The sequence below is a fragment of the Penicillium roqueforti genome (assembly GCF_015533775.1).
Source record: "Penicillium roqueforti strain LCP96 04111 chromosome Unknown scaffold_17, whole genome shotgun sequence".
Classification (NCBI taxonomy): domain Eukaryota; kingdom Fungi; phylum Ascomycota; class Eurotiomycetes; order Eurotiales; family Aspergillaceae; genus Penicillium; species Penicillium roqueforti.
In genome coordinates, this window is record NW_024067581.1 from 432,139 (window position 1) to 459,332 (window position 27,194).

General features: G+C 50.5%; 11 protein-coding genes across 11 annotated transcripts; 9 read left to right on the plus strand and 2 right to left on the minus strand.

Annotated features, from left to right (window-relative positions):
• Positions 1-834: 834 nt before the first annotated feature.
• LCP9604111_6520 (DUF4048 domain-containing protein) lies at positions 835-2,637 on the plus strand (the record flags this gene model as incomplete). Its single annotated transcript, XM_039074451.1, has 2 exons — positions 835-2,372; positions 2,436-2,637. The coding sequence occupies 2 exons, from the start codon at positions 835-837 to the stop codon at positions 2,635-2,637; spliced, it is 1,740 nt and encodes a 579-aa protein (XP_038927570.1).
• Positions 2,638-3,215: 578 nt separating this feature from the next.
• LCP9604111_6521 (translocation channel protein TIM22) lies at positions 3,216-3,865 on the plus strand (the record flags this gene model as incomplete). The annotated part of the gene is made up of 3 exons (XM_039074452.1): positions 3,216-3,320; positions 3,376-3,471; positions 3,530-3,865. The coding sequence occupies 3 exons, from the start codon at positions 3,216-3,218 to the stop codon at positions 3,863-3,865; spliced, it is 537 nt and encodes a 178-aa protein (XP_038927571.1).
• Positions 3,866-4,469: 604 nt separating this feature from the next.
• LCP9604111_6522 (cysteine synthase A) lies at positions 4,470-5,644 on the minus strand (the record flags this gene model as incomplete). The annotated part of the gene is made up of 2 exons (XM_039074453.1): positions 4,470-5,467; positions 5,524-5,644. 2 exons carry the CDS (start codon positions 5,642-5,644, stop codon positions 4,470-4,472), a joined length of 1,119 nt encoding a protein of 372 aa, XP_038927572.1.
• A 233-nt stretch (positions 5,645-5,877) lies between these two features.
• Positions 5,878-9,346, plus strand: LCP9604111_6523 (condensin subunit YCG1; the record flags this gene model as incomplete). The annotated part of the gene is made up of 2 exons (XM_039074454.1): positions 5,878-7,920; positions 7,976-9,346. 2 exons carry the CDS (start codon positions 5,878-5,880, stop codon positions 9,344-9,346), a joined length of 3,414 nt encoding a protein of 1,137 aa, XP_038927573.1.
• Positions 9,347-10,259: 913 nt separating this feature from the next.
• On the plus strand, positions 10,260-12,376 carry LCP9604111_6524 (putative RNA binding protein (Arp); the record flags this gene model as incomplete). Its single annotated transcript, XM_039074455.1, has 4 exons — positions 10,260-10,415; positions 10,503-10,560; positions 10,640-11,346; positions 11,438-12,376. 4 exons carry the CDS (start codon positions 10,260-10,262, stop codon positions 12,374-12,376), a joined length of 1,860 nt encoding a protein of 619 aa, XP_038927574.1.
• A 1,156-nt stretch (positions 12,377-13,532) lies between these two features.
• Positions 13,533-14,638, plus strand: pre6 (proteasome core particle subunit alpha 4; the record flags this gene model as incomplete). Its single annotated transcript, XM_039074456.1, has 5 exons — positions 13,533-13,560; positions 13,636-13,642; positions 13,701-13,753; positions 13,864-14,251; positions 14,314-14,638. The coding sequence occupies 5 exons, from the start codon at positions 13,533-13,535 to the stop codon at positions 14,636-14,638; spliced, it is 801 nt and encodes a 266-aa protein (XP_038927575.1).
• Positions 14,639-14,937: 299 nt separating this feature from the next.
• Positions 14,938-15,613, minus strand: LCP9604111_6526 (CHY zinc finger protein; the record flags this gene model as incomplete). Its single annotated transcript, XM_039074457.1, has 6 exons — positions 14,938-15,019; positions 15,068-15,169; positions 15,223-15,284; positions 15,341-15,414; positions 15,470-15,513; positions 15,609-15,613. The coding sequence occupies 6 exons, from the start codon at positions 15,611-15,613 to the stop codon at positions 14,938-14,940; spliced, it is 369 nt and encodes a 122-aa protein (XP_038927576.1).
• Positions 15,614-16,021: 408 nt separating this feature from the next.
• On the plus strand, positions 16,022-19,827 carry LCP9604111_6527 (putative inositol polyphosphate phosphatase; the record flags this gene model as incomplete). The annotated part of the gene is made up of 5 exons (XM_039074458.1): positions 16,022-16,075; positions 16,128-18,465; positions 18,518-18,727; positions 18,779-19,038; positions 19,087-19,827. 5 exons carry the CDS (start codon positions 16,022-16,024, stop codon positions 19,825-19,827), a joined length of 3,603 nt encoding a protein of 1,200 aa, XP_038927577.1.
• Positions 19,828-20,554: 727 nt separating this feature from the next.
• On the plus strand, positions 20,555-22,190 carry LCP9604111_6528 (glycoside hydrolase family 27 protein; the record flags this gene model as incomplete). Its single annotated transcript, XM_039074459.1, has 7 exons — positions 20,555-20,632; positions 20,684-20,816; positions 20,867-21,007; positions 21,063-21,152; positions 21,209-21,505; positions 21,561-21,745; positions 21,804-22,190. 7 exons carry the CDS (start codon positions 20,555-20,557, stop codon positions 22,188-22,190), a joined length of 1,311 nt encoding a protein of 436 aa, XP_038927578.1.
• Positions 22,191-22,764: 574 nt separating this feature from the next.
• On the plus strand, positions 22,765-24,699 carry LCP9604111_6529 (uncharacterized protein; the record flags this gene model as incomplete). Its single annotated transcript, XM_039074460.1, has 2 exons — positions 22,765-22,871; positions 22,923-24,699. The coding sequence occupies 2 exons, from the start codon at positions 22,765-22,767 to the stop codon at positions 24,697-24,699; spliced, it is 1,884 nt and encodes a 627-aa protein (XP_038927579.1).
• A 1,274-nt stretch (positions 24,700-25,973) lies between these two features.
• Positions 25,974-27,090, plus strand: LCP9604111_6530 (DUF3431 domain-containing protein; the record flags this gene model as incomplete). The annotated part of the gene is made up of 3 exons (XM_039074462.1): positions 25,974-26,362; positions 26,417-26,871; positions 26,927-27,090. The coding sequence occupies 3 exons, from the start codon at positions 25,974-25,976 to the stop codon at positions 27,088-27,090; spliced, it is 1,008 nt and encodes a 335-aa protein (XP_038927580.1).
• Positions 27,091-27,194: the final 104 nt, after the last annotated feature.

A 27,194-nucleotide genomic window follows, 5' to 3' on the forward strand; every position in this document is an offset into this window, starting at 1 on the left:
CCCCCCCCCGCCCCCCCCCCCCCCCCCCCCCCCCGCCCTCCCCCCCCCCCCCCCCCCCCCCCCCCCCCGCCCCCCGCCCCCCCAGGTACCCTTTTATACCCCAATCATATGGGTTCGTGGGCTTTCTCAACAAACTATGCAAATGAGGATATTACTCGCTTGTCTCGCTTGCCTCGCTTGCCCAGTATAGAAGGAACGTTTCCTTCTCATCTGGGCAAGTACGATCACCGGTCCACCGTCCCTTCCTAGTTCGTCACCGTTGGGATTCTCGCCTGGCTTCTCTTTCTTTCCTTCTCTGTGTTTAGTCGAACAAGGTGCCTTCCTGGAATGGACACCTTCCCACTTTCCTGATCTGTGAGTCACTTGCACCTTCCATTGAAGTACAACAAAGCACATTGTTCTTTCCCAATTAAGTTATAGACACGGTCAACTTTGTATAGGGGACTCGTCTCGTACGAGAAGACACAACAAGCAAACCCCGGGTAAACACCGCAATGCTTCGGTCTTCCAAGTTCCAAGGTCAGCCTTGACTGTTGATATACTCCTGAACCATGACTACAACAGCACTCCGTAGTAGATCTAGGCCTCGGCATACGCCAAGACTCCACGAAACGGCTTAATAACACGCTAAATTAATGCCTTTAATTCCCCCCTGAAACACCGCCTCGTGCGGGACCCGCTGTAGGCTAGACTCAGGAGACTCGGAGCTATTATTTTCTCCCTTCTCAACTCCCCTGCTCTTCTTGTTGTTCTTGCTATTGTTGTTCTTTTTTTTTGGTTTATTCTCTTATGACTCTTTGAAATATCTTGATCTCTCCTACTGGCTGGCCCACAATGGAGAGCATTCCAGGAGCGGAGAGCCTCCTTGACGGTCCATTTCCGGATAACCAGAATTCAAATCCGCCACAACCGGACTCTGCTTCCGAGCAGTTCTCCCATTCCAGTCTCTCACGCTCATCGTCTGTCGCCCAGAAAAGAATATCATCACTACCTTGTGCCAAGACGGCCCGCCATGCCAAACGCCTCACCTTGAACTTCCCTATCAATCCGAACGAACCTGAGACATCCGATCTTATCAGCTCACCCGGCTCTATAACCCCAGTTACACAGTCTTCGACTCGTCCCTCCCCCGCTCAGCCCCCGGGAACTCCTATGGCATTTGAGGTCCCGGACGATGGCTATGACTTCCTGCGGGCCATCGCCTCGCAGGAACGGAAGGTCATGGAGCTCCGCGAGGAGCTCACTCGAGCCGAAGCAGACCTAGTGACAATTAAGAAGCAATGGGCAATGTCGGAAAAGTCTAGGAAGCGGGCCGAGATCAACCACGCGGAGCCACTCATGCCCCTGCGGGCGCCTGATTTCTCAACATCCGAGGCTTCAAGTTCACATGCCCGGCAACAGAGCATGAGCTCAGTTACAAGCTCCACGGTGTCACAGGAACGGATGAGCCGGGATCTAGATCGCCGATCTAGCGTGCGTGCTGCTGTCGCCGCCGCCCCAGGAACCAAGATTGGGAGTAATGGTCGGCGCGTGTTTCACGGCACACATACACGGACGTTGTCTCTTTTGTCGCCAGTCTCCGGTCCCAGCATGTCTTCCCGGGGAGAGCTAGGTCTCTCAGATGAACGCGTGGGCCGTACTCCGCGATCTGCAACTTTACCATCTGTCGAGCGCAACAATCCAGCTTTGATGAATGCACAACTAGACGAGAGCCAAGTACCGGAACATCTACTCGCACAGTGGCACAAGACCCTTCCTCCCCCTTCACGCGAGGCCTTGGTACGCACAGGCAAGCAAATGGCATCCGATCTCCGCGAGGGTCTGTGGACATTCTTGGAAGATATCCGACAAGCTACGGTGGGCGAAGAAGGAATCAGTGGCACGCAAACAAGAAGCTCACCATCCAGCTCACTGGCACCGCCACATGGTCGCAAGCGGGATTCGTTGGCATCACGGAGTAGAGAACGGTTGATGGCGGACGGCAAGCTATCACGATCATCATCGTCATCGTCTTCGCGGGGGAGGCCAGCGGCCGAGACAAAAACTGGTAAAGACACCAAGCCGGCGGAAATTTCCACATCTTTCTGGAATGAATTCGGCATTGATACACCCGCTCAGAAGTCTCCGAGCGCTACGCGCACCCCCTCCGACAACAAAGCCGCCAACCGAAACGAGGCGACCGACGAACAGCGCGATCACCGCTCGAGTAATTCGATTGACGCACAGGATGAAGATCTCGACAACTGGGAAAGCTGGGACACGCCCCTATCCGGGCAGAAGACGCACACGCCCTCATCGAGCCGATCCACAGTTGCATCCAAACACGACCAGTCACCTATTACACAGGGTAGCAGCCCTCGAACCAGCGCTAGGTACCGTTCGACCTTTTCTGATTTCATTTATGACAACCTCGTCATGCGCTGACACGTTCCTAGCTTTGGCGATTTGAACCCGACTTCTGCACTTAATCCTAGTGTCTCCGAAAGCATTCCCTGGCCTGCAATTACCAAGCTGGCTCCTTCCAAGCTTCAACGTACTGCATCCAACCTGATGGCAGAATGGGAGCGCTCGCTGTCGCCTTCTCCGGATCGAGCTTCTTCTTCTTCGCTCAGCCGTAAGGACAGCAAGAAGGACTAACAAAGTTCCTGCTTTCCTTTCATTGTATATACTTGCTACCTCTTCTTCGGCCCTATCTACGGAATCACGTAGGGCTACGACCTTCGAATTATACCATATGAGAGCGTTGCTTCTTCTGTTGTCGATATATTTCCTTTCCTTTGCTGCCTTTTTGAAGAACTCTACAGGCATCGACTGCTTTCAAGATTGTTGAAATACGTTGGTTTGATTACAAATGCCATTTTTGCTTCTCTAGCTTCACGAATACAACGAGTTTTTATATGTCTTCTTTTTGCGTCTTTCAACGTCAAATAATGTTTTCTGTTCCTCTATCTATACGTATGATGCGTACCGATAACGGCGAGATTTTGCGGGCCGGAACATCACGTGCCGAACTGCGCTTTAGACTTTTCTAGTTCCCCGTAAAATAAATTTGCGGTTCAGTTACTCGCCTCCGCAAGATCTCCGCGTTCTGTATATTACTTGCTCACGCGGTTTCTTCTCTCGCCGAAGTTCAGTGGATTGATCATTCAGGCCGGCTTGGATCCAATCTAACAAGTGCGATATTCAGTCCAAACCTACCCGCGTCAGCCTTCAATATGGCGTTTCCAGGCACCAAAGGCACGGCGATCCCGATGACCTCCCTGGGAGGTAACTCGGGCACCGAGGGAATGAATGATCAAGAACAGGCTATGATCAAGATGGTTCGTCCTCGATCCTGACCTGTATTCCGTCTAATTCTAACAAACTTCGGTATAGATGCAACGTGGTATGGAGTCCTGCCCGATCAAAACAGTCATCTCGGGTACCATGGGTTTCGGTCTTGGTGGTGCTTTCGGTCTCTTCATGGCCAGTGTAAGTTGGAAATTGAATATTCGAGCACTGTTTCATATCTAACATTTACCCGCGATAGATGTCCTACGACTCGACCTTCACACCCCAGGGCCGCGCTATCGCCGACCTCCCCTGGCGCGAACAAGTCCGCCGCGGTTTCAAGGACATGGGCGCCCGCTCCTGGTCCTCGGCTAAGAACTTCGGTATCGTCGGTGCGCTCTACTCCGGCACTGAGTGCTGCATCGAAGGCCTCCGCGCAAAGAACGATCTTACCAACAGTGTTGCCGCTGGTTGTGTCACCGGTGGTATTCTCGGCGCAAAGGCTGGTCCCCAGGCTGCGGCCTTCGGCTGCGCTGGCTTTGCGGCGTTCAGTGCGGCTATTGATGCCTACATGAGAATGCCCGGTGATGAGTAAACGCTCGATTCGGATCCGACACGAAAGCACGGCCTTGTTTCGTCGCTTGGCGCTTTTGTTGCCAGTCGGCTTTACCTGGTTGCGATTTTCCACCTGTACATTTTACAGCATCTGGCGTTCTGGAATAGAACGGAAGCATTGCGGGCGTTTTCGGTTGTTCTTGTCTATTTTGTTGGGAGGATGGTTCTCCGGCCTGTCTCCTTTGCGTTGCATGTCTTGTTTGAGCCTGCTTTGCATGGCCTTGGCATGGTGGTTCACTTATATTAGATCCTCGCGGGTCTGACTCTTTACTCTTTTGTACAATACTAAGCGTGGACATACATACACCACTGAATTTTTGAGACTCACCTCTCACAATTGATACCAAATTATTTATGCTCATATTATTCATTAATTATGAAGAGCCTCCATGAAATTCCTCGGCTTATTCAAATATCCGATTTGGGCCAAATCTACGCCGTCCCTTTCCTGGCAGACCGCATACTATGCCCGTGCCAAATGCAAAGCTAAGGAGATCCATTCAATCATTATACCACGTCCCAATTTACTACTTTAAAGTTACAAGACCTGACAAGAATACAGTTTCTTCAATTTATACACACTCCTAAGGCAACACAATATACTTCTCCAGGTGCTTAGGAATGGAACCACGCAGGTTCTTGCTCTCGAGCCAGGTGCTAGAAAACAAGCGATCCGCATACCGGTAAGCACCGTCACAGAGAATGGTCACAACGGTGTTACCCTTGCCCAACTTCTCCGCGATCTCCTTGGCGGCCACCACGTTCATCGCTGAACTGGCACCAAGGTACAGACCCTCCTCATCCAGACAGCGGTAAACCATCTCGATGGTCTTCTCGTCGCTGATGCTCACGGATCCATCCAGCAAGCCAATATCGGGCTGCAGGTTATCTGTTACACGGCCTTGACCGATACCCTCAGTGATACTGCTACCAGACCGGTCGATCAGGGTACCACCGCTTTGAATGTAGCTGTGGAGCACACTGCCCGGAGGATCGGCGAGGAAGCTCTTGACGCGTCCGTCACTGATGGTCTTCAAATAGCGCGTGGTACCAGCCAAGGTACCTCCGGTTCCAGTGGCACAGGTAAAGGCGTCGATCTTGCCCTCGGTCTGTGCCCAGATCTCGGGCCCGGTAGTGTCGATGTGTGCTTGGCGGTTGGCAATATTGTCGAACTGGTTGGTCCAGACTGCGTTGTCCAATGACTCGGCGTGCCGACGCGCCTGGTGGTTGTAGTTTTGGGGGTTGTCGAAGGCTACTGCGGGGACTGGGTATACCTCCGCTCCCAGCAGGCGGAGCAAGTCAATCTTGCCTTGCGACTGGGTGTTGGGCATGTAGATCACGAGCTTGTAGCCCTTGGACCGGCACACATGCGCCAGTCCAATGCCAGTATTTCCGGCCGTTCCCTCGACCACGGTGCCACCGGGTTGCAGAAGTCCCTTCTCCTCGGCATCTTTGACCACGAAAAGCGCTGCTCGGTCCTTCACGCTACCTCCGGGGTTTTGGAATTCGGCCTTTCCAAGAACATTGCAGCCGGTCTGCTCGGAAAGCTTCTTCAATCGGATAAGCGGGGTGTTTCCAATCGCTGTAGTATAAGTCAGCTAAAAGTATATGCAAGTGTGCGCTCGGAGCTAGACATACCCTCGGTCAATCCATTGACAACGCCCTGGGCGGTTGATACGCGGGTGCAGTAGGCAGTGGATCCCTCACCAGCAGCACGAGCCGCCGTGGTGGCAAACCGCCGGACACTTTGACGAAACATCCTGAATTAATGCAATGCAGGAATAAATGGTCCCATCGACCCTCGGGGAATGACGAGCTCCCGCACCTCCGATGGTCGGCATTAGTCAGCTCACGTGCGTCTGCTACCCTTATCGGGCTATCGGCCTCCCGTTTTGGGCTGTTTGTTTACCGCCAAGGCCTCCACTCCTTTGATCGGTCCCGCAGTGCGGTGCTTTTCGCTTTCGAATAATCAACGTCAACAACAACACCATAATGCCTGGCAGAGTCGCCGCCCGTTCGACATCTGCGACAACACGCAGATCGTCAGCACAGCCCTCTGCGTCTGGGCGTGCTGGCTCCGTTACACCATCGTTTGCGATCCCCGAAGAACCAACAGAGCCAACATCATCCCCCACTTTGCGTCGCGATGTGTGCTTGATATTTGCGGATGCTCAGCGCTCAACTACTGGACATCGAAAGCTTGTTGTGCGCCTGCGCAAGCTTCAGGAGTTTTGCTGTGGTATCTCACAAAAGAAAAATAAAGGAAAGGACGAAGAGCCCGAGGAGGCATTGATTGCTGGTGAGGAAACGGAGGCTGAGAAAGAATTCAATGTGGAAGTTGGCCGCTGTATGCTTCGGATTCTCGCGATTAAGAAAAGTGAGCCTGTTGGAGACCGAATTGTACGCTTTTTGGGTACTTTCCTCGGCCATGCCGCGGAGAAAGATAATGAGATCTTCGCTGCGGGTGAAGACGAGGAGCACAATCCCGACACACCGACTTCCCGCCTCACATCTAGTCTTATTGCGCTGATGAAACCTGTCATGGGCGCCAAGGATAAGATGGTGCGCTTCCGCGCAACCCAGATTACCGCCCACATTGTGAACTCTCTAGAATCGATCGACGACGAGCTATACCATGCTATAAGACAGGGCCTTCTGAGACGCCTCCGTGATAAAGAGGCCTCTGTCAGGGTACAGGCGGTCCTAGGCTTAGGACGTTTAGCGGGTGATGATGGAGAGGGCGACGACGACAACTCTGCTCTGCTTGAAAAGCTGATCGAAATTATGCAAAATGATACAAGCGCCGACGTTCGCAAAACCCTCCTCACAAATCTCCCTCTCGCTCCAGTGACGCTTCCTTATCTTCTTGAGCGCGCCCGTGATCTGGATGCCCCTACCAGACGCGCGTTGTACTCACGTCTTCTGCCTACCTTGGGTGACTTCCGCCATTTGTCCCTCTCAATGAGAGAAAAGCTCCTCCGGTGGGGTCTACGTGATCGTGATGAAAGTGTGCGCAAGGCTACGGCCAAATTGTTTTACGACAGATGGGTCGAGGATTGCGCTGGTACGAACAATGACCCGAATCAGGGACCGACTGGCCAGCGCTCTGCACCCGATATCAACGCGCTTCTTGAACTTTTGGAGAGAATTGACGTTGTTAACTCTGGAATGGAAAGCGGCATTGCACATGAGGCAATGCGCGGGTTCTGGGAGGGCCGTGCGGACTATCGCGAAGCTGTTATCTTTGACGAGCCTTTCTGGGAGAATCTAACCGGTGAATCTGCCTTCTTGCTCCGGTCCTTCAATGACTTCTGTCGCGTGGAGAACGAAGGCAAGTACGAGAGCCTAGCAGAAGACAAGATGCCAGAGGTCACCGCGATGGCCTATTTCCTAGGCAAATACATCACTAATCTCTTGGAGCGGAAGAAGATCTCCAAAGAGTCTGGTGAAGCAAACGATGATGACGCAGTCGAGCACGAATTTGTTGTGGAACAATTGCTTCATATCGCCATCACTCTAGATTACAGCGACGAGGTCGGTCGACGAAAGATGTTTTCGCTCCTGCGAGAAACTTTGGCCGTGCCAGAACTTCCGGAAGAGAGCACGAAACTTGTCGTTGAAACACTTCGCTGTGTCTGCGGACCTGATGCTGCGGCTGAGGCCGAATTTTGCAGTGTTGTTTTGGAAGCTATTGCTGAAGTTCACGACACCATCACCACTGAAGATAGCTTTGTTTCTGCTAGGTCTGAAATCAGTGATGACGCTAGCAGACGATCCGAAACTCCGGGGGTTGAAGAGATTGCTCCTTTTAATAAGGAAGAAGCCAAGGCCAAGATCGTCCGCGAGATTGTTGTTAATATGAAGTGTCTATATATTGCCCAGTGCATGTTGCAGAATGTCCAAGGCCACCTGCAGCAGAACATGAACCTGGTTACTATGCTCAATAACCTTGTGGTGCCCGCTGTCCGCAGCCACGAAGCCCCAATCAGAGAGCGTGGTCTCTTGTGTTTGGGCCTTTGTTGTCTGCTTGACAAGGTTGGTAACTTCCCTTTTGATGGAAGGCGAAATTCGCTAATATTGACTTCCACAGAATTTGGCCGAAGAAAACATGACCCTCTTCATTCACTGCTATAGCAAGGGTCATGAGGCATTGCAGGTCACGGCTTTACAAATCCTCTGTGATATGATCACGACTCACCCATCTCTCCTCGCTCCCGTTACACAGGCTGACGGCGAGACCGTCACGCCGCCCCCCATGCAGAAGCCTTTGCTCAAGGTTTTCGCCCGAGCTCTGCGTGCCAACTCTCCCAGCAGCGTTCAGTCTGGAGCAGCCGCCGCTCTCTGCAAACTGCTACTGACCAACACTTTCACTCCCTCTGGACCGAATATCCCACCCGCAATCCAGGAACACAATCAGAATGCTGTTGAATCCCTTTTGCTATCCCTCGTGGTCTCATTCTACCACCCACGCACTCGTGAAAACCCAGCTCTAAGACAGTCATTGGCTTATTTCTTCCCTGTATACTGCCATTCTCGTGTGGAAAACACGCAACACATGCGCCGGGTGGCCGTACCAGTGATTCGTGCCGTGATGAATGCCGCGGAGGAGCACTACTCACTTGAGGCCGAGGAAGACAGTGATGGGGAAATCGATCCGAGCGTCGGGGAGCGTGAGGTCAAGGCTCTCATGGCTGGTGTCGTTGGTATGCTTTCCGAGTGGACTGACGAGCGCCGGGTCGTTGGCCTTGGCGGTGAACGAGTTCTGGCTGGCGGTGCTGCAAGCTCCAGTGTTTGTGGATGGGTTCACCTTGCCCTAGTTAAGGAGATTCTTGAGCGTGTTCTCGGTGTGAGCGCTGCCGCGAATCGCTGCTCACGTGAGGAACGGAAGCTCCTATTCTCCCTCCTCAGCAAGCTTTACTTTGCCGCTCCAACGGTGCCCGCACGAGCTAGCTCTCGCGTTCCCGAGGGCGATGATCAATTCCGAACTAGCGTTCGCAGTGCGACAGGGGTCGAAATCGATCCTGAAAACATTGCCCTCGCGACCGAGGTCAAGGAGCTATTAGACCAAACCATTGAAGATGGTCTCGCCGCAGAAGCCTCCAGCCGAAATGCTTTAGTCAAGGCCAAGAACGCCATCCTCAAAATCCTTGCCGTTGCACAAGATGGTCGCGCTGCTAGTGCTCGTCCTCGCGAAGGCACTGAAGATCCCGAGAATGATGGAGCTAGTGTACGCTCTAGTAGTGTTCGTCGCTCTGTGGACCCTACTGGTGGCTACAGCCGTCGTCATTTCTCTGTTGAGCCAAGCATCATGGAGGAAGACGAGGAGGGTGATAGCCGTCTTACTTCTGCTACGGCCAATCGGCCCATTGTTTCCATTGAACCTAGTATTATGGAAGAAGATGAAGATGACCATGATACTAGTCGAGGGACAATAATCAAGGAAGAGACGGGTGATGAGTGATGACTGTTCTGAGATTTTTGGTTGGCGTTTGAAGTTAGGGATTTGGGGTTAGGTTTCTGTACATACTTTCAGTTTCTGTTTTTCTTCGAATACCTTTGCATACGATTATATGAGCTATCTGAGTTCCTCATGCTTTGTGCATGTTGATGTATGTATCCACGTGATGTGCCACGTGATTATATTTTGACAGCGGCTGAGAGACTTGACATTTGGAATGTCCATCTTGTCCACCTTGTCCTTCCAAGGTTGTCTATATTTGTCTCGGTTCTCGCTATGTTTCACTGTATATCTATCTATACCTAGGTACGGCGTACATCTGTCCTACCTGGTAATCGCTTTTGACCTTTGTGCATTCCTTATATTCGATACATATCCTACCTAATAGTTCAGGAAGTGTCCAATCACCCACCGTATTAGCCATTCCCTAGCTCGAGACATTAATAGACATGCATCTATATACTAGTCCTACTTGACTCGTCTAAATCTGACAAGGCGTACTAAGACAGGGATCTGGGCCCGGTTGGGTTGCACGGTCAAAACCAGTCCGAACACACAATTTCCAGGGGAATTTGAAGGATAGCAGATTCGATGAAAGTGAGAGAGAGAATAAAGAAGATTAATTTCTGAATTCCTCAAGAAAAACATCTATATAATTCGTTTTGTAATTGTATAATCTCCGTCTCCCCCCGTGAGCCCCGAAACTTTTCATTTTCTCCTCAAAACTCCACCGAGTTGGCTCTTTTCTTCTTCTCCCCCCCCCCTTTCCCTTCTCTCCTCCCCCGGGCTTTCTCTTCTATTCTTACCACCCTCTTCTCCGGCCTTGTCTTTGTCTTCTGCTTTTCCCGCAGAGACATCTTCCCCATCTTCCCCCCGGGATTCCCTTGCCGCTCCGTTGGCACCGGACAAGTCAGCGATGGCGGCCGTTTCAGCACCAACCCCCAAGCTGGATCGATACATCGTCATCCACGTTGCAACCACCTGCGACGAACATGGCGTATATGTGACCAAGGACTCGGCTGAGGTCATTGAGTTAGGCTGGATCTTGTTGGACACCAAGACCTGCGAGGAAGTCCGTTCCCCCCAGTGTCTTCTACCCAACATACAACTTACTCCCGAGACCATGGAAGCTGACATATTTTTTTCCCCAATTGTTTAGTTGCACCGCGAAAGTGTTCTCGTCAAACCCGTCAATACTCCAATCACCCCGCTTTGCAGTAAGATCGCCTTGAAAACAACCTTGGATTGCATTGGGTTTTGCTAGGAATCCAATTTGTGGCTGACAATTCTCTGAAGCGAGCTTGACCACTTTGACATGGGAACACGTTCGCTCCGCAGGCACTTTCCGGGACGCCATCTCTCGATTCGACGCCTTCGCCCAAGAACACCTCATTAGCAAACATCTCGAGTTTGCTTTTGTGACTTTGGACTCGTGGGATCTGCGGGTGCAGCTGCCCCGCGAGGCCCGCGACAAGGCCGTCGTGCTTCCCGCATACCTGCAGCACTCCCGTACTTTCGACTTGCGAACAGAATATCAGCGCTGGCAGACGCACCACCCCGAGTCGCTTCCTTTCGGTCCCAGCTCGCTCTCCAACATCTGCGCTGCCCTCGAGGTCGAGCCCGTTCAGTCGTCCGCCCCGATTAAGCACAACCTTCCTTTCCATTTGCAAGCTTTGGCCCCCGCTTCGCCCCGCCGTGCCATGGAGGAATCTGTTACTCTCGCCCGTGTGCTTCGTGGTTTGATTCGCAAGTCGCAGCCGCCCCAGGAACACCCTGAGATCCTCACTCGTCCTATGGATGCTCATGCCGACGTTCGGGCCTTTTTGGCGGAACGGAGCAAGGTCCTGCACCTTAGTGGTCTGCCCCACGATACCACTCAGTCTGAGTTGGAGAGCTGGTTCACTCAGTTCGGCGGTCGTCCCATCGCATTCTGGACTCTGCGGACGCCAGACCAGCACAAGCCCACTGGAACTGGCTTTGCCGTCTTCTCTTCACACGAGGAGGTGAGTTTGCATCTTGGTATTCATTTGGCTGTTCTACGCTACAGAACTTCCTGTGTTTTATCCTTAGTCTTGCCTACTAACTGTTTACTAGGCTGCCGAAAGCCTGTGCATGAACGGCCGTGCGCTCAATGAAAAGGCGATTGAGGTCTCTCCCTCTTCCAGCCGGGTTCTAGACCGGGCCGCCGAGATTCTCACTCCTTTCCCGCCCTCCAAGAACCGTCCCCGTCCTGGTGACTGGACTTGCCCGTCTTGCGGCTTCTCTAACTTCCAGCGCCGCACAGCATGCTTCCGCTGCTCGTTCCCCGCCATGGCGGCTGCACCCGACCCAATGAACTACGGAAACTACGGCTACGGTCCGCCATCAATGATGCCTCCTCACATGGGCCACGGCGGTCACGGTATGGGTGGTGGTCACTCGCGTGGTATGGGTGGCAACGGCGGCGTTGTCCCCTTCCGCGCAGGCGACTGGAAGTGTGGTTCTGAGGGCTGTGGCTATCACAACTTTGCGAAGAACATCAACTGTCTACGCTGCGGTGCCCCTCGCTCGGGCGCTGCCGTCGTGGCAGACTCGGCATTCCCGTCCCCGATGGATCCACCGTCGCAATTTAATATGGGGCCCAACTCGATGACTAGCACCCCTGCACCAGCTCCGTTCGCCTCGACCGCCGGTGGATTCGGTGGATTCGGTCAGCAGTTTGGTGGCCCGCCTAACAACTACGCTCTGCCCTCGGGTGGCCTGGGTAACAACACCCCCGGTGCGTACCCTCCCATGGGTCAGATGAACTCGGGCTACGGCTCTTCCGGCACCTCGCACTCCGCCGCCTCGTTCGCCAACCCGGCCACTCAGGCTGCTTTCACTGGTGCGGACCACGGTGTTCCATCCACCAGTGCTTCGAACGGTGCCTTCTACGGTACCGATGGTGCTAGCGACCCTTTCGCCTTCTTGTCCAGTGGCCTCGGTGGTCTGACAGTGTCTGACGACCCCCACTCTCGTCGCAACGGCTCCGGTGCCAACAAGTCGCCCGCTTAAATATGGGTCTAGTTGTACCTATTTCATGCCCCACTCACGAACTGGGCGCTCACGCTTATGTTGTCCATATTGCAACCCTGCATTGTGGCGGGTTTCTGCGTTGGTTGATATTGGTTGATACGCATTTGTATAAGGGATTCTGCGGTTTTGGTGCATCGGGTTGGAAGGAGCAGGCGGGTTAGCGTTGTCGAAGATTTTCGGATTTCTTTCTCTCGCCTTCGCCGCCCAGTGCTTTTTTTGCGTGATGCCTTGTTTATCGTTGGGTTTGGTCTGTTTTTTGTTTTTTTGTTTTTGTTTTTGTTTTCCTTTTTCTTCTTCTTTTCCCCCATATTTGTGATTTTCATCTTGCGCTATATGGTTGTTTTTTTTATCGAGGGCCCTTATAGGGGTGTGTGGTGCATTGTATTTTTCGAATGTTCCGGCCCATCTCTGGTTTATTGTCTGCAGGCATGGACACATTTGCGTTGGGTTTGCCCTGCTTTTGGCATTGCATTTTAGATATTTTGTGGCTCCCTTTCTGCACTCTTTGGTCATGGGAAGCGTCGGAGAATTCACGGTCTTGATCTGGGTGGGGATATACTGGGACTCCGTTTGGGGTGTTGGGGATTTATTTTGAAGCTTGGGCATCGAATGGAGGATCTCTTCGGGGTCGAAGCACTGTGAATGCAAAAAAATCATTGTGTCTATATTTTCATGTGTATTTTCATGTGTATTCTGTTTATTTGGGTCTTTCGTTAGGATTATATAAAATTCTAGCAGATCGGGTGATATATATTGACCAGTACAGAGTACGGAGTACATTATAACGTCTTAGAAGTGTACTATTCGACAGATTTTAGTGATTCAAGGTGAATCTGAGACCTTTTCTTTCATGACAACACTGTTTAATATAAAGATGCATTCTCATTACAAGATTGTTGGTCAACTGCTAGGTACATGGAGTTACTATGGTGCGTCCATACTGAACGAAAGTACCGCGAGTATTAGCGCTGGAGGCAGCCGTAGGCTTTCGCGTCCACCGCCCGGAACCCGTCATTGCTCCAACCCAATTGACCTCAGCTACCTCCGCGTTGCCCTTATTCTACCTCATTGCTTCCTTTGAACTTGTTGTTTACAGACCTTTAATCACCTCTAATCCAGTCCTCCTTGATTCACAATGTCCGGATACGACCGAGCTCTTTCAGGTAAGCTAGCTCCCCACGTCCAGCTCCCTTTGGTCCTGTTCAGGACGAGAGCTGTATCATGCTAACTCATCGCAGTATTCAGGTATGAAGCCTTGAAGCTACACTTCAGCTCCAGAGTTTGTTTTCTAACCCTCACCCAGTCCTGATGGACACGTCTTCCAGGTTGAATATGCCATGGAGGCTGTGAAGCGAGGTAAGATCGCCGTGATTTGCTTTCCTAGCAGCTTCCTCTGCCCCATTTTCTGCTGTCGCTCCCATTCTTTCCATCAATAGACATAATTTGCTGATGGTAGATGATTCTAGGAACTTGCGCTGTGGGTGTCAAAGGCAAGGACATTGTCGTTCTCGGTTGCGAAAAGCGTTCCGCCCTCAAGCTCCAAGATACCCGCATTACTCCCTCCAAAATCGCCCTGGTGGATAACCACGCCTGTCTCGCCTTTGCTGGACTGAACGCCGATGCCCGAATCCTTATCGACAAGGCCCGCTTAGAAGCTCAGTCCCACCGTCTGACTGTCGAGGACCCCGCCAGCATCGAGTATATTACGAAATATATTGCTGGTGTTCAGCAGAGATACACACAGAGTGGTGGTGTGCGTCCATTTGGTATCAGTACGCTGGTGGTTGGATTTGACAAGAACGACACCATCCCGCGGCTGTACCAGACTGAGCCGTCTGGAATCTACTCAGCCTGGTAGGTGGTTTGCCAGCCTACGCCTCGTAATGGATGAACGCTAATCTCTTTTCTCATTACAGGAAAGCCAACGCCATCGGTCGTTCCAGCAAGACCGTCCGCGAATTCCTCGAGCGCAACCACCAGGATGACATGGACCGTGAGCAGACAATCCAGCTGACCATCAAGTCTCTGCTTGAGGTTGTGCAGACGGGTGCCAAGAACATCGAGGTCGCCATCATGGCGCCCGGTAAGACTATTGAGATGCTGCCAGATGACCAGATCGAGTCGTACGTGAAGAACATCGAGACTGAGAAGCAGGAGGAAGCAGCCAAGAAGAAGACCCGGACAGGGACCACCACGGCGGCTATTCTCACCCGGCCGGGTGGCGCCGAGTCGACCGATTAAGTGCGAAAGGATTCAGAGCCTGAGAGGTGACTGGATCGTTGATTTGTTTCAATTTACAGTAGCGTTGGGTCTTTTCCTTGACGAGAATCCAAAATCATGAAGTCTAAAACACATCTCCACATGTGCAGGTTTATTTCGTATTGTATATTGTACACCAAGGCAGAAAAGGGTATTGGTGCCAAGGAAGTTTTCATCTGTCTTGAACTATCAAGAAACAGTACCATCAAATCGTCAACATCATGAAATTGCGCCGTCCCCGCTAATTGTCTTCCCACCTCCCCACCCCCAATATACACAGTTTAGCCCATACGGTCGGACACATCTTTGATAGTGAAGAGAGAGCGCTCCTTGTCGCGCGCAACACGTTCGTCCTTGAGCATACTTGATCTGGTCAGCATCCTGCCAATTAGAAGATTGTGCTCGACATACCGGTTGTCCATACGAGCATCCTCACCCTCAACATGTAGTCGCGCCTCGGGCTCGCGTGCCTCAATGACAAAGTGATTATCACAGTAAGGGCAGTATTCGTCACTAAAAGCAAATTAGCCTGCTGCCACTTGGACTTTGAACCCTTTCTTGCATACGTCTCGTCGAACTCAGCAGCGTTTTTGCGGAAACACTTCTTGCACTTCTTGCATGCAAAGATCTACCCCATCAATGTCAGCCTGATAGACCTGCGCTAGCCGGAGAATAGGGGCGTACCATCTCGTCGCTCTTCTCGAGCGGGTGTGACTCGCTCTCTCGGTGGCATTCGGCGCAGTCGAACCATTTTCGGCCTAGATATCCTCAGTGAATCCTGTGTCATGAAATACGAGGTCGATTTAAGCGTACAGCAGTGCGAGCGGATGGATACTTGAGCGTTCAGAATGTGTTTACTGCGGAGCGGGGTGTATTAGCAATCGGATTTTGGACCAGGGAAAGGAATCACGAGCATGAGCATGCTCCAGGATATCACGAGAAGCAGACTTACCACATGGCTATGAAATGCGAAAGAAAAATGACAGCAAAGTGCTAGATGTCGATGCTCAAGTCCAAAGAGACGCGGACAGAAAGTGATCGCCAACTCCCGTGATTCCCTCCACTTTCCTCCCCGCCACCCATCTCATCAAGTTTTGCCTTTCACCCCCTTTTAAACCCCTGGATATCCCTCGGAATTCCTGGAAATATTGACGGTCAAGCTTCATCTTCTGTTCCTGGGCCTTTTGCGCCGCTTACGTCGTCTCCTTGCTCCATACCCCGAGCCCCACGACATCCCTGTAGCCTCAGTTCCGTGCCCACGAACATTTACTCTACTGCCTCCGCGCCACTATTTGACACCCAACATCTACAAGTCTATGATCCATTCTTTCAGCTGGTCTCGGCGACGGATCCGTGATAATGGCCATGGCCGGCACAGGGAAACAGCCGGACAACAATGATGACGCTGCTCCTCCCACTGTATGCATACGTAACTGTTTTGTTGCACACAATAAACTAACATGAAATACAGCCACAGAGACCGGTGTCCTCCTTGCTGTCTCATTTCGAGAATCTTTCTCACCGCAGAGCTCCGTCTGCTGTAGCTGCCAGCCCGCGCACTTCCACAAACCTTTTACTGGCAACTCCGGAGTCTGGCGATGACCCCCGATCCTCCACCCGTGCTTCGCTCGATTTGCCCCGAGACCATTCCCCATGGACCCCTGCTGAAGATAAACCCACCCCGCTTCAGCAGTCGAATGGCGAGAGACTCCGGGATCGTGGGTTCTCCGGCAGACGATATGGCCGGCCCATGTCTATGAACTTCCACCGTTCATCGCCACAGCTACCGCCGACCTTGACAGTACATTCGCCTAAATCGCCGCCACGCGTACAAGATCGCGATGAAGTCTGGACACCGCATGGTGACAGCCGAAAGACTCGGAGTCCAGGCCATCGCCCGCGAGAATCGATGTCCGTCTCGCCGGCACCACCTCGCCCGATCTCCCCGATACCGAAGTTCGGTCCGTCCGTTAATGCAGGGGATACAATGCCTAGGGTGTCGCCTGGGTCTCTCCGCGCCAACCTCACTGGGAGCCCGGCAGACCGGAAATTAAAAAGTGCCTCGTTACCGCCCCCAGCCAACCGCGCATCAAAGCCCAAAATCCCGGCGAAACCAGCCATGCTTTCTTACCCAGAGACCAGCTCGTTGGCTCCTCGACCAGGACGAGCATCACCCGATCGAAGTGTTTCACCTTTTAGCACCCCTCCTGGTAGCCCAGAGAAGCATGTGGCTGAGCCGAAATCGTCTGGGAAGAGCAGTGCTAGGCCAGCACCAACTTTAGCTCGACCAAGGACGGAGCCACCGATTCGACGCTCATTCGATGAGCGATTACCTGCTGCGTCTCCGAGCGCCAGACATGACGCTAGAGAGTTGGGATTCTCAAGGATTCCTCCTGGTCCAGAGCCCTCACGTAACTCCAAGCCCTTGATGGTGCAAGTTCCATCTGCCCCAGTAGACGCTCCAACTGCCACTGCTACCCCTCTTTCCGCGCAAAGAGCCCGAGCCAGTGATATTCCCTCCGATCGCCCAGGGCTTCCTCCTCGACCTTCTGGGGCTCCCCGCCGAAGTGGAGTCTCTCCCGTGCGAGAGTCTTCTAGACATCAAAGCACTCATTCGCAGCTGGCACCGGCTGTTGGTTCTGTGCCTTCTTTCCCACGTGCTAGCCAATCCTCCGAGCCAAAACCAATCCAGCGGCAACCATCTATACCCCGTGAGACTAAACTGTCCTCTTCTCTTCCCGAGCGGCGCGTGGTGCGTACAGACACAGAGGAAGAAGAGCAAATCGAAGAGCCAGCTATCTTACGGACCGACTACCCCGATGCCTCAAAAGCTAATCGTCGACCTCCCCGCTTTAAATCTGGACCGAGAGATATCCTGACAAAGTATGATACCCGTTTGCTGGCTGTGTGCGGCAAGTACGTGTGCACGACTGGGTATCTGACTAGGGTGTGGGATCTTACAACTGGTGATCTAGTGATGAGTCTCAGCCATGGCGAGACTGTGAAAAGTTTATCTCTTGCTTTTAAGCCAGGAAAAGATCTTGAAAGCGAGGGTGAGCGTATCTGGCTCGGTACCAGTGCTGGAGATATTCACGAAGTCGATATCCCGAGCCAATCCATCGTGGCCACCCGCGCATACCCCTCCCGCCGAGAAGTCATCCAAATCTTGCGACACAAGAAAGAAATGTGGACGCTTGATGACGAAGGCCGACTGCTTGTTTGGGCACCAGACGAGACCGGCACGCCTAACTTGCAATACAGCTACCACACCCCTTCCGAACGTGTAGCCCGAGGTCACACGTTCTCCATGGTAGTTGATGACAAGCTGTGGTTGGCAGCAGGGAAAGACGTCCATATATACCGCCCTAATGCACGGGATGATGTCCCATTCAAGGTCTTCAAACGACCTCTCGGTCTTCAACACTCGGGCGATGTGACTTCCGGTTCCTATACCACGCGAGATGGAGGTCGGGTATATCTGGGACACGCAGACGGCAAGGTTACTGTGTATTCCTCAACCGATTTTGTTTGTTTGGCAGTGGCCAACGTCAGTGTGTATAAAATCAACTGCCTTGGATTTGTCGGAGACTATCTTTGGGCTGCGTATAAAACTGGCATGATTTACGTTTATGATGTGTCCACCAACCCTTGGACCGTGAAGAAAGATTGGCGTGCCCACGAAAGTCCCGTATCCAGCTTCGTGTTAGACATGAGCAGCGTATGGACCATGAACCGCCTGCAGGTGACCTCTCTCGGCACTGATAATTGCATTCGCATCTGGGACGGAATGCTTGAGGACGATTGGTTGGGTAAGTAAAATATTGCTCTCATCCGTTGATGGCTTCCACTAACACATAGTAGATGCGCGGATGGATGCCAGAGACGTGGAATACTGCAACTTCCGAGAAATCAAGGCTGTTGTCTTAACTTGGAATGCGGGAGCTTCTACCCCTGGCAGTGTGCGAACGTCGGATTTCATTCGAGATGTTGTTACCCCCGAAGACCCGCCTGATATCGTGGTATTTGGATTCCAGGAGTTGGTTGATCTTGAAAATAAGAAGATCACAGCTAGTAAGTGTAACAATGTTTGTTTGACAGGAAGGCCCGCTGACACCGCCACAGAGAGCTTGCTGCTTGGTAGTAAAAAGAAAGAGAACGGCGAGAAGGAGCATATGAGTCGTCAGTATCGAGTATGGATCGATCATCTTACTCGTACCCTTCACGAATGCATGCCTCTCGAGGAATCCTACGTTCTCTTGCATACTGCAAACATGGTGGGACTGTTTACTTGCATTTTCATTAAACACAAGGAACGCCATAACATCAGAAACATCCATGCCTCCGAGATTAAGCGCGGAATGGGCGGTTTACATGGAAACAAGGTTTGTGATATTCCGGTCTTTGCTATGGCCTTTATCTAATTGCATTAGGGTGCCCTTGTCTTTCGCTTCATCCTGGATGACACCTCGATGTGCTTTGTGAACTGCCATTTGGCGGCCGGTCAAACCCAGACCGCTAACCGAAACAACGATATTGCTGCGATCCTAGAAGCCGAGTCTTTGCCTGCGGAAAATAGCATGACCCTGCGGGCAGACCAGTTCGCTAGCGGTGGTGATGGCACCATGATCATGGATCATGAAGTGTGTATCCTGAACGGAGATCTGAACTACCGAATCGACTCAATTCCTCGAAATGTGATCATTGACGCAGTTCGCCAGAACAACTTACCAAAACTTCTGGATCGAGATCAGCTACTTGCTTCTCGGCGGAAGAACCCCGGTTTCCGCCTGCGCGCCTTCACCGAGTCACGTATTACCTTCGCCCCGACCTACAAGTACGACGTGGGTACAGACGAGTATGACTCTAGTGACAAAAAACGCTCTCCTGCCTGGTGCGACCGCATCCTTTACCGTGGCCTGGGCCACGTCAAGCAGCTTGATTATCGGCGCCACGAGGTCCGCGCCTCCGACCACCGGCCGGTCAGTGCAACGTTTAAAATCCGCGCCAAGACCGTTCTAAGTAAAGAACGGAACGCGTCGTGGGAAATCTGCATTGATGAATTCCAAGATGAGAAACGCCGCTTGGCTTCTGAAGTTAGCATCGAGTATCTCATCACTGTCCTTGGCACCGATCCCCGCCAGGCCCGTGAATTGATCCTGGGAAAGCATTAGCCGCTCGCATGATTGTCTCTCCTTATCTTTCTTTTTCGAAGTGAAGAGCACTTCTTTTTAATAAGCATTTGGGTGGAAGCATGGTGTATATTGTACGACTAATGATTTTACGATAGATATGTATCATGACGGTTGTTAGAGCTAAAAAGGTTTCTTTATATGAGTGTAGTATTGTACCAGGACATACTCCGTACTCTTTCTAGCATTGATCTGCATTGAAGAAGCCACTCTAGAGACCTGATGTGACATACAATAATCGGAGTATTTTCCGAATGCGCATTTCCTGTTATTTTGATTCTTTTGCTGTCGATCTTTCTGCCTTTCCCCGTCCCCTGTCCTCCGCCCCCTGTACTGTTCCCAGTCAGGAACATTGCAAGATACTAAATGAAATCTCAGGAGAATGTCTCAAGATACGTTTTACCACAGGACTACTCCGTACGCAGCTCGTATAACAATGCCCTTTGCAAATCTTATAGTTTAGGGCTTAGCTATCTGAACTCTTCAATCTCATCTTGACGTCTTCGTAGTCCTCTCTCCATACCCCTCTATTTACCAATTGATGCGTGTAAGCGATACTACTGTGATGATCGACACTGTTATCCCCGGCGAAATTAATTAAAGTGACATGACATTGACCCTTCCCCGCACGAGACCGGGTTCTATAAAGATCCCCGGATTTACAAGATCTAGTTAATTAGCACAGCGGAACGAAATACAATATACAGTCATGCTAGCGCCATTCACTCTCGCTGTTGCATTGCATTTGCTACCAGTAGCAAATGCCCTGGTTAGGGAAAGTGGTGTTGTATGTTTTCTTCTGTCATGAACTAATCACAGAGATACTGACTCAAATAAGGGTAGATTGCCTGCTCTAGGATGGAATTCCTGGAATGCATTCGGATGTGATATCAATTCCACCAAGGTTCTAACCGCTGCCAATGAGGTTGTTAATCTTGGACTGAAGGATCTGGGTTATGAGTATATCAACAGTATGAACCGAGCTTTGCATAAAATGGGTTGAATCACTGACCCTTTCTAGTCGATGACTGCTGGAGTATTCAGAACACCCGCGATAATAGCACAAATCGCATCATTCCAGATCCATCCAAGTTCCCCGATGGTATCTCCGGTGTTGCAGAGCAAGTCCATGATTTGGGACTGAAAATCGGCATTTACAGCAGTTAGTATCCCCTCCGTCTGTATACTGATCAGAAATCAAGACTGATATACGCCAGGTGCTGGTGATGAGACTTGTGCCCATTATCCCGCTAGTCTGGGATACGAGACAGTCGATGCGCAGTCTTTTGCTGACTGGGGTATTGATTGTAAGTTTTTTTGTATTCCCGTGAATCTGCTTTCACCTAAATGCTAAAACTCGTAGACCTCAAATATGACAACTGCGGTGTCCCCAGTAATTGGACGGATTCATACCATTACTGTGTTCCTGAGGGCTCTGGTAGCCACCCTAATGGCACCTGTCCTGATCTTAGCGATCCCGCCCCAGAAGGATATGACTGGAAAACATCGAACACATATGCCCGGTATACTGCAATGCGTAATGCTTTACTCAGCCTTGACCGAACAATCTTATATTCTCTTTGTGACTGGGGCCAGGCTGACGTCAATACCTGGGGTAATGAAACCGGAAATTCATGGCGCATGTCTGACGATATCAACGGTAAGTTGTTTGACTGATACGCAGTGGTAGATTTAGAAGCTGACTCTGTGTTCAGCAAATTGGGCCCGTATTGCAGAAATTGCCAATGAGAATAGCTTCCTGATGAAATATGTCGATTTCTGGGGTCATCCTGACCCGGACATGTTGGAGGTTGGTAATGGAGCTCTTACTCTCGAGGAAAATAGGGCACACTTTGCCCTTTGGGCCATCATGAAGTCCCCTTTAATCATTGGCACGGCGGTATGTGGTATCTTTGGATGTCTTATGCTTATGGCAAGATATACTGACAACCCCAAAGCTTGATTCTATCAGCGATGACCACGTGGCCATTCTGAAGAACAAGTATCTTATTGACTTCAACCAAGACCCTGTTTTTGGCAGTCCTGCCCATCCTTATAAGTGGGGTTACAATCCCGACTGGACTTTCGACGCCGTCCATCCAGCAGAGTATTGGTCTGGTACATCCTCCACTTTACAGGGCACTTTGGTGCTAATGCTGAATTCCGAGAATGTGACTTCTACTCGCACTGCGACATGGAGCGAGGTTCCCCAGCTCAAGAGCCATGATGCATATCATGTCATTGATGCTTGGACTAGCAAGGATCTGGGCTGCGTGAAGACTGAGTATAGCACCTCCTTGGAGAGTCATGATGTGGCTGTGCTGGTGGTCAAGAGACGATGCTAGACAGAGATCATCAAAGAACAATGGCTTTGTTCTGAGTGGTCAGTATTTAGTATCGCAGTTATTGCGGTAGACAAGCACGAATTTTGAGACTCATTACCCGTGACATATCTCCAAGCATGTAATGCTTAGGTTAGAGAGCATAAAGAGCATAAAGAGCATTTTTCATGGTTGTTCAGGTGAGGCTCAAAGAGCTTAAGGGGATATTGGCCACAGTGAACATAGAAACACAATGGCCATATTTAGGAAATCTATAACAAGGATATGAATATTATCCAGTCAATCAGAACTCATTACAGGATCCGAGGCTGGTCGAAGAACAAAGAATATTGGCGTTTGATATTCCGCCGAGTATTTATAGTCTCTTTATCGGCTTTCATGATTATATTGGCATTGTTCAAATAGAATCAATATATTGTGAAAAAGAAAAGCCCCCTTGAGTATTTAAGTGCTTCGATGTCCCGGCACAATCCTCATTTCTCATCACACTTCACATCTACAATCACATTCTCAGTATTTACTACCAAACTCATTAGACTAACTAACACATTGTCTTCAGGACTATCTTGCAGCAACCATGCCTGCCCACTACCACTGCAACTCTCATACCGGCCTGCCCCGGGTTTGGCTAGGTTGGGGTGAGCTGGGTAACCGCAAGGCTCAACTCCAAGCTGAACAGAACGAGTAAGTGACAAAAGACACACATAAAAAGGATATATACTAACATTTTATTAGATATTTCGAAGCCTATGCCCCTGACTTCAAGCTGCTACACCCAGACCACCCCCGACTCGGCTGGAATGTGCACTTGAATATCATTCGCAAGTCGACCCGTTGGATTGACTGGCGAATCCACAAGACTGGAGATAAGCAGAAGCTTGTTCTTCCTGATTTGGTACGTCCTGAGCAGGTCGACAGCCTTCTTAATTTCTTTTATACTGGTGACTATTCGGTTGACGAAGCCGACTTGAAATATTATTCAGTTAGGCCCTGCCCTGGTGGCTGCGTGACTTGCCCTCAGATCTGTCAGCTTTTGCGCATTCATTTGTCAATGTTTCAGACTGCTCTTCTTCTTAGAATTACTGACCTCCAGGCTATTGCCTTTCGCAGATTCCGTGATCTTATGGATACTGCTCCTGCTTTCGTTTTGCAGTATGCTGTTCACTCAGTGTATAGTAGGGAGCCTATCCCTGACGGGAGTAATAACTTTCAGATTACTGGCTTAAAGTCTGTCAAAGACTATCGCCCTGAGTTGGTACTTCCTGCAGTCCTTAGGTACTGCGGGTATTATCGACTGAATCCCCAGCAGCTTACAAGACACGGGAAGAGAGTGAGAGTTTTTGGTGAGTCGGAGTTCGCTGAGCTCCGCCGAAAAAGCCCTAAGTTTGATGGAGACCTGGCTCGGGGCTTATGGCTCGACACTATTGATATCACAGTCCCGAAGATTCAGTTCCCGGGTAACTCAGAGCCCATCAGGTCTCTGCATCCCTATATGCACACTCTGCTCCCGCCACAGGCGGTAGACCCCAAACGGTCAAACTATCAGTATGTTACTTACTTGCAGCCATTGCCCTTCAAGGATTTTAATGACCAGCGACCTTCTAACACACCTACATGGACCCCGTCACCCGAAAATAGTTCCACTTGGTCTTTTGCTACCGCAAGCACCTCCTTTCAAAGCACGCAGACACGTCCTTCGTTCAATCAGAGCATTCAGGCTTCAGTACAACAGACCCCTGATCCTCAATTGACTCTAGAGCAGACAGAGGACCTGAGTTTCATTGACGAAGCTCTAATCGATACTACTATGGAACAACTCACCGCGCAACTACCACAAGAATATGCCACGAGTCCAGCCGATTTGAATAATATTGACTGGACACACACGATGGACTGGAGTGCAGCGGATGTATCAGATATCGATTTCAGCACGCTTTTGGATGATGATGCTGTGGATGAGCCGGGTGTGAATGCATTGGACTTGACACAGGTAATAGACTGGACCGAAGAGGACCTGGCTAATGTGGACTTCACACATTTTTTGAATGATGACACTTTGGATCTACAGTCTTTCGACCCATCCTGCCTGGACCAGCCTATGGATATGGATTTAGACCTATCAGACCCGAGTTTCTTTGATCTCCCAAACCCGAAATCCTTCGATATGACAGCACTACCTGATATCGACTTTTCCGGGCTGACTCCACATGATTCCATCGACACTACTTTCTGGACTCAATCCCAGTATATGGACTCAATCTTCCCTGTGGGAATGGATAAGTATGTCACTTTGCCTCAACAGATTACTTTGCTGCCAGATCCATTGAACTCAGGGATAAACCCGGACTTGACCGCTTCGAACCTGAAGGCCGGACAGTCGATCCAGTCCGCGTTCTTTTCTGTGAGAGCCAACCCGCGTACATCGGTCTCACATCAGAGTCAAGACTCTACTCAATCTCGGTACAATTTGAGGAACCGCCCGAGCATGGTTGATTTAGCTGAGGAGCTATAGATTTAAATGATGAACTAAGGTGAGTCATTCCCAACTTTGCTATTGAGCAGTATTAATTCTTCTTCTTTTGTCTGTACTTCTACGCATATAGACCTGTCTTTTCACGTGTTCTTTGAAGATTGAGATTATCTATAAGAATCAATAAGATATATAAATCAGCATCATCATCTAGTATATCCATAGTAATAATAATATAGAAAAGAAAGAGTATCAGCCGGATAATAAGCGACGAAGTATGTGACTTGATTCTCATTGGGCACCTCACTTTTGAAGCATATACTCCGTAGATAGGCATAGGAATAGTCGACTGCTTATTCATCTCTTTTGGTCTGTCTTTTTGGTTTTCAAACCTATTCAGACCTTGCTCTCCAGACAATTGCATCTCTCTCACTTCGAAATGTCAATGAGCCATCATATGCAAGCATGCACGTGCTACGGCACGCTAATACAGACTAGGCTAGGCTGCCTTACTTAATCGACACTCCCACCCGTGGATCCACTTTCACGTGCCCCTTGATCAAGAAGCGGCACGAGGTGAGCACTAAAATGGATGGAAGTGCCAGGCACTAAGCGATCATAATACATGCAACTGCATATTTACCACGTGTCACTGCTGTGTTGCCATTAGTTACACCAACCATGCTAATTGTATATCTAATTAAGCTGAATGTACGGATCTTGATTATGTTGATGCCAAGGGGAACCCCTGGAGCCCTGGAGTATACTTGGGATGACTAATATCGGTACCTGGGGTACCTGAAGGGCTTAAACCGGAAGGTGCCATTTTCGGCGATTTACCATCAACCTTGGAATTAGCCCTAGAGGTCATCTAGGAGGTAGTAGTTTATCCAATCGAGCTGGCATTGCTTGCGCAGAGGAAAATCAATTAGCATGGTGTAGTATAGTGTCGTACTCATTGTACTCATATACATGGACTTGGTGGTATGTATACATCGAGTCCTGAAACCAGGATGTCCGCTTGCAGCCTGAGTCTCCCCAGCCCTAGGTTGCAGATCTTTTAATAACTGTGGATACAGAAAAGAACCAACTTTGAACCATTGCTGTTCTATAGATCGTGGACTTTTGTATGTAGTAACTGTTGTATGTTGATATCTCATGTAACCATGGAAATCCACCCAGTCCACTACGTCAGAGCGTCTGCCCTGTTATCTTTCTTTTTCCATTTGACCTGAACATTGCCTACTTCCTATCGTCTCCTGTCTTTTGTCCCTTCCCTTCTGTATTTCCTTGCCCCTCTATATAAATACAATGCAATGAGGCGGCTCTATTCCCCGCTTCGGGATTGCGTTTCCCCCCGCGATGCCAGTGTCTCACCACGGTCGCGGGTCTTCATCTACCTCGGTATAGCAGTGACATTACTGCTTCTATCATATCAGCTGATTCTCGACCGATCACCGAATAGAGGCATAAGCTGGACAGCCATTCAGGATATCGTGGCTGGCGATGACGAACGCTTCGTTCTGGATGATATACCCGCTGATAAAGAGTTGGTTCTCGCCGCTATGCAGGCTAGCAATATGTCCTGGGTTGAGGAGCATCTGTCACACTGGAAGGTGAATATCTATCGTGCAGATGCGAAACACGAAGACGGTGGCTTGACCGTCCCGGTAAATAAAGGCAATGAAGCTATGGTATATCTGACGTACGTTTTTCATACTTCAAGTCTTGTTGTCATACTAATTGCCCTCGGAATCAGCTATATTATCGATCGTTACTGGTCCCTTCCTGAAGTATCAGTCTTCCTCCACGGCGGCCGCTACCAATGGCATGTCGATAACCCGCTCTACGACTCCGTCATCTCCATCTCCCACCTCAACCTCGCCTTCGTCCAAGAGGCTGGCTATGTGAATTTGCGCTGCGCCTGGACCGTCGGCTGTCCCACCGAACTAGAGCCCGCTCGCTATCTCCGAGAGAGACCAGAAGACCACGGACATCCCACCGCGGTCGAGTATCCCGATCGGTTTATGGAGTTGTTTCCGCGCGCTGAAGTCCCAGAGATTGTTGGGACACCGTGTTGTAGTCAGTTTGCTTTGTCCAAGAAGAAGATTCACGAGCAGAGTCTGGAGCACTATGTTCGTTTGCAGCGGTGGTTGATGGAGACGAATTTGGACGCCGGCATCAGTGGGCGTATTCTGGAGTATTCATGGCATAGTGGGTTTTCCATTCGCTGATCTCTTGATCTCTTGCTAATATTGACTGTTTACAGTGATCTTTGGAAAACCGGCTCAGTATTGTCTCGACCAACGCAAATGTTATTGCCAGACATACGGTTATTGTAATATGACCGACAGCGAAATCCAGAAGCAGTGGGTATGGCGCGGTTTACAGCTGCCAAAAGGATGGCCAGGACAGAACCAAACCGCGGAATAGCCACGCATGTATATCGCCCGATTATGCTTGAATGAACTGAACATTTCCATTAGAGACCTGACCTATGTACCCAATCATCATTTCATGAAGCGCGTTCCTCGTCC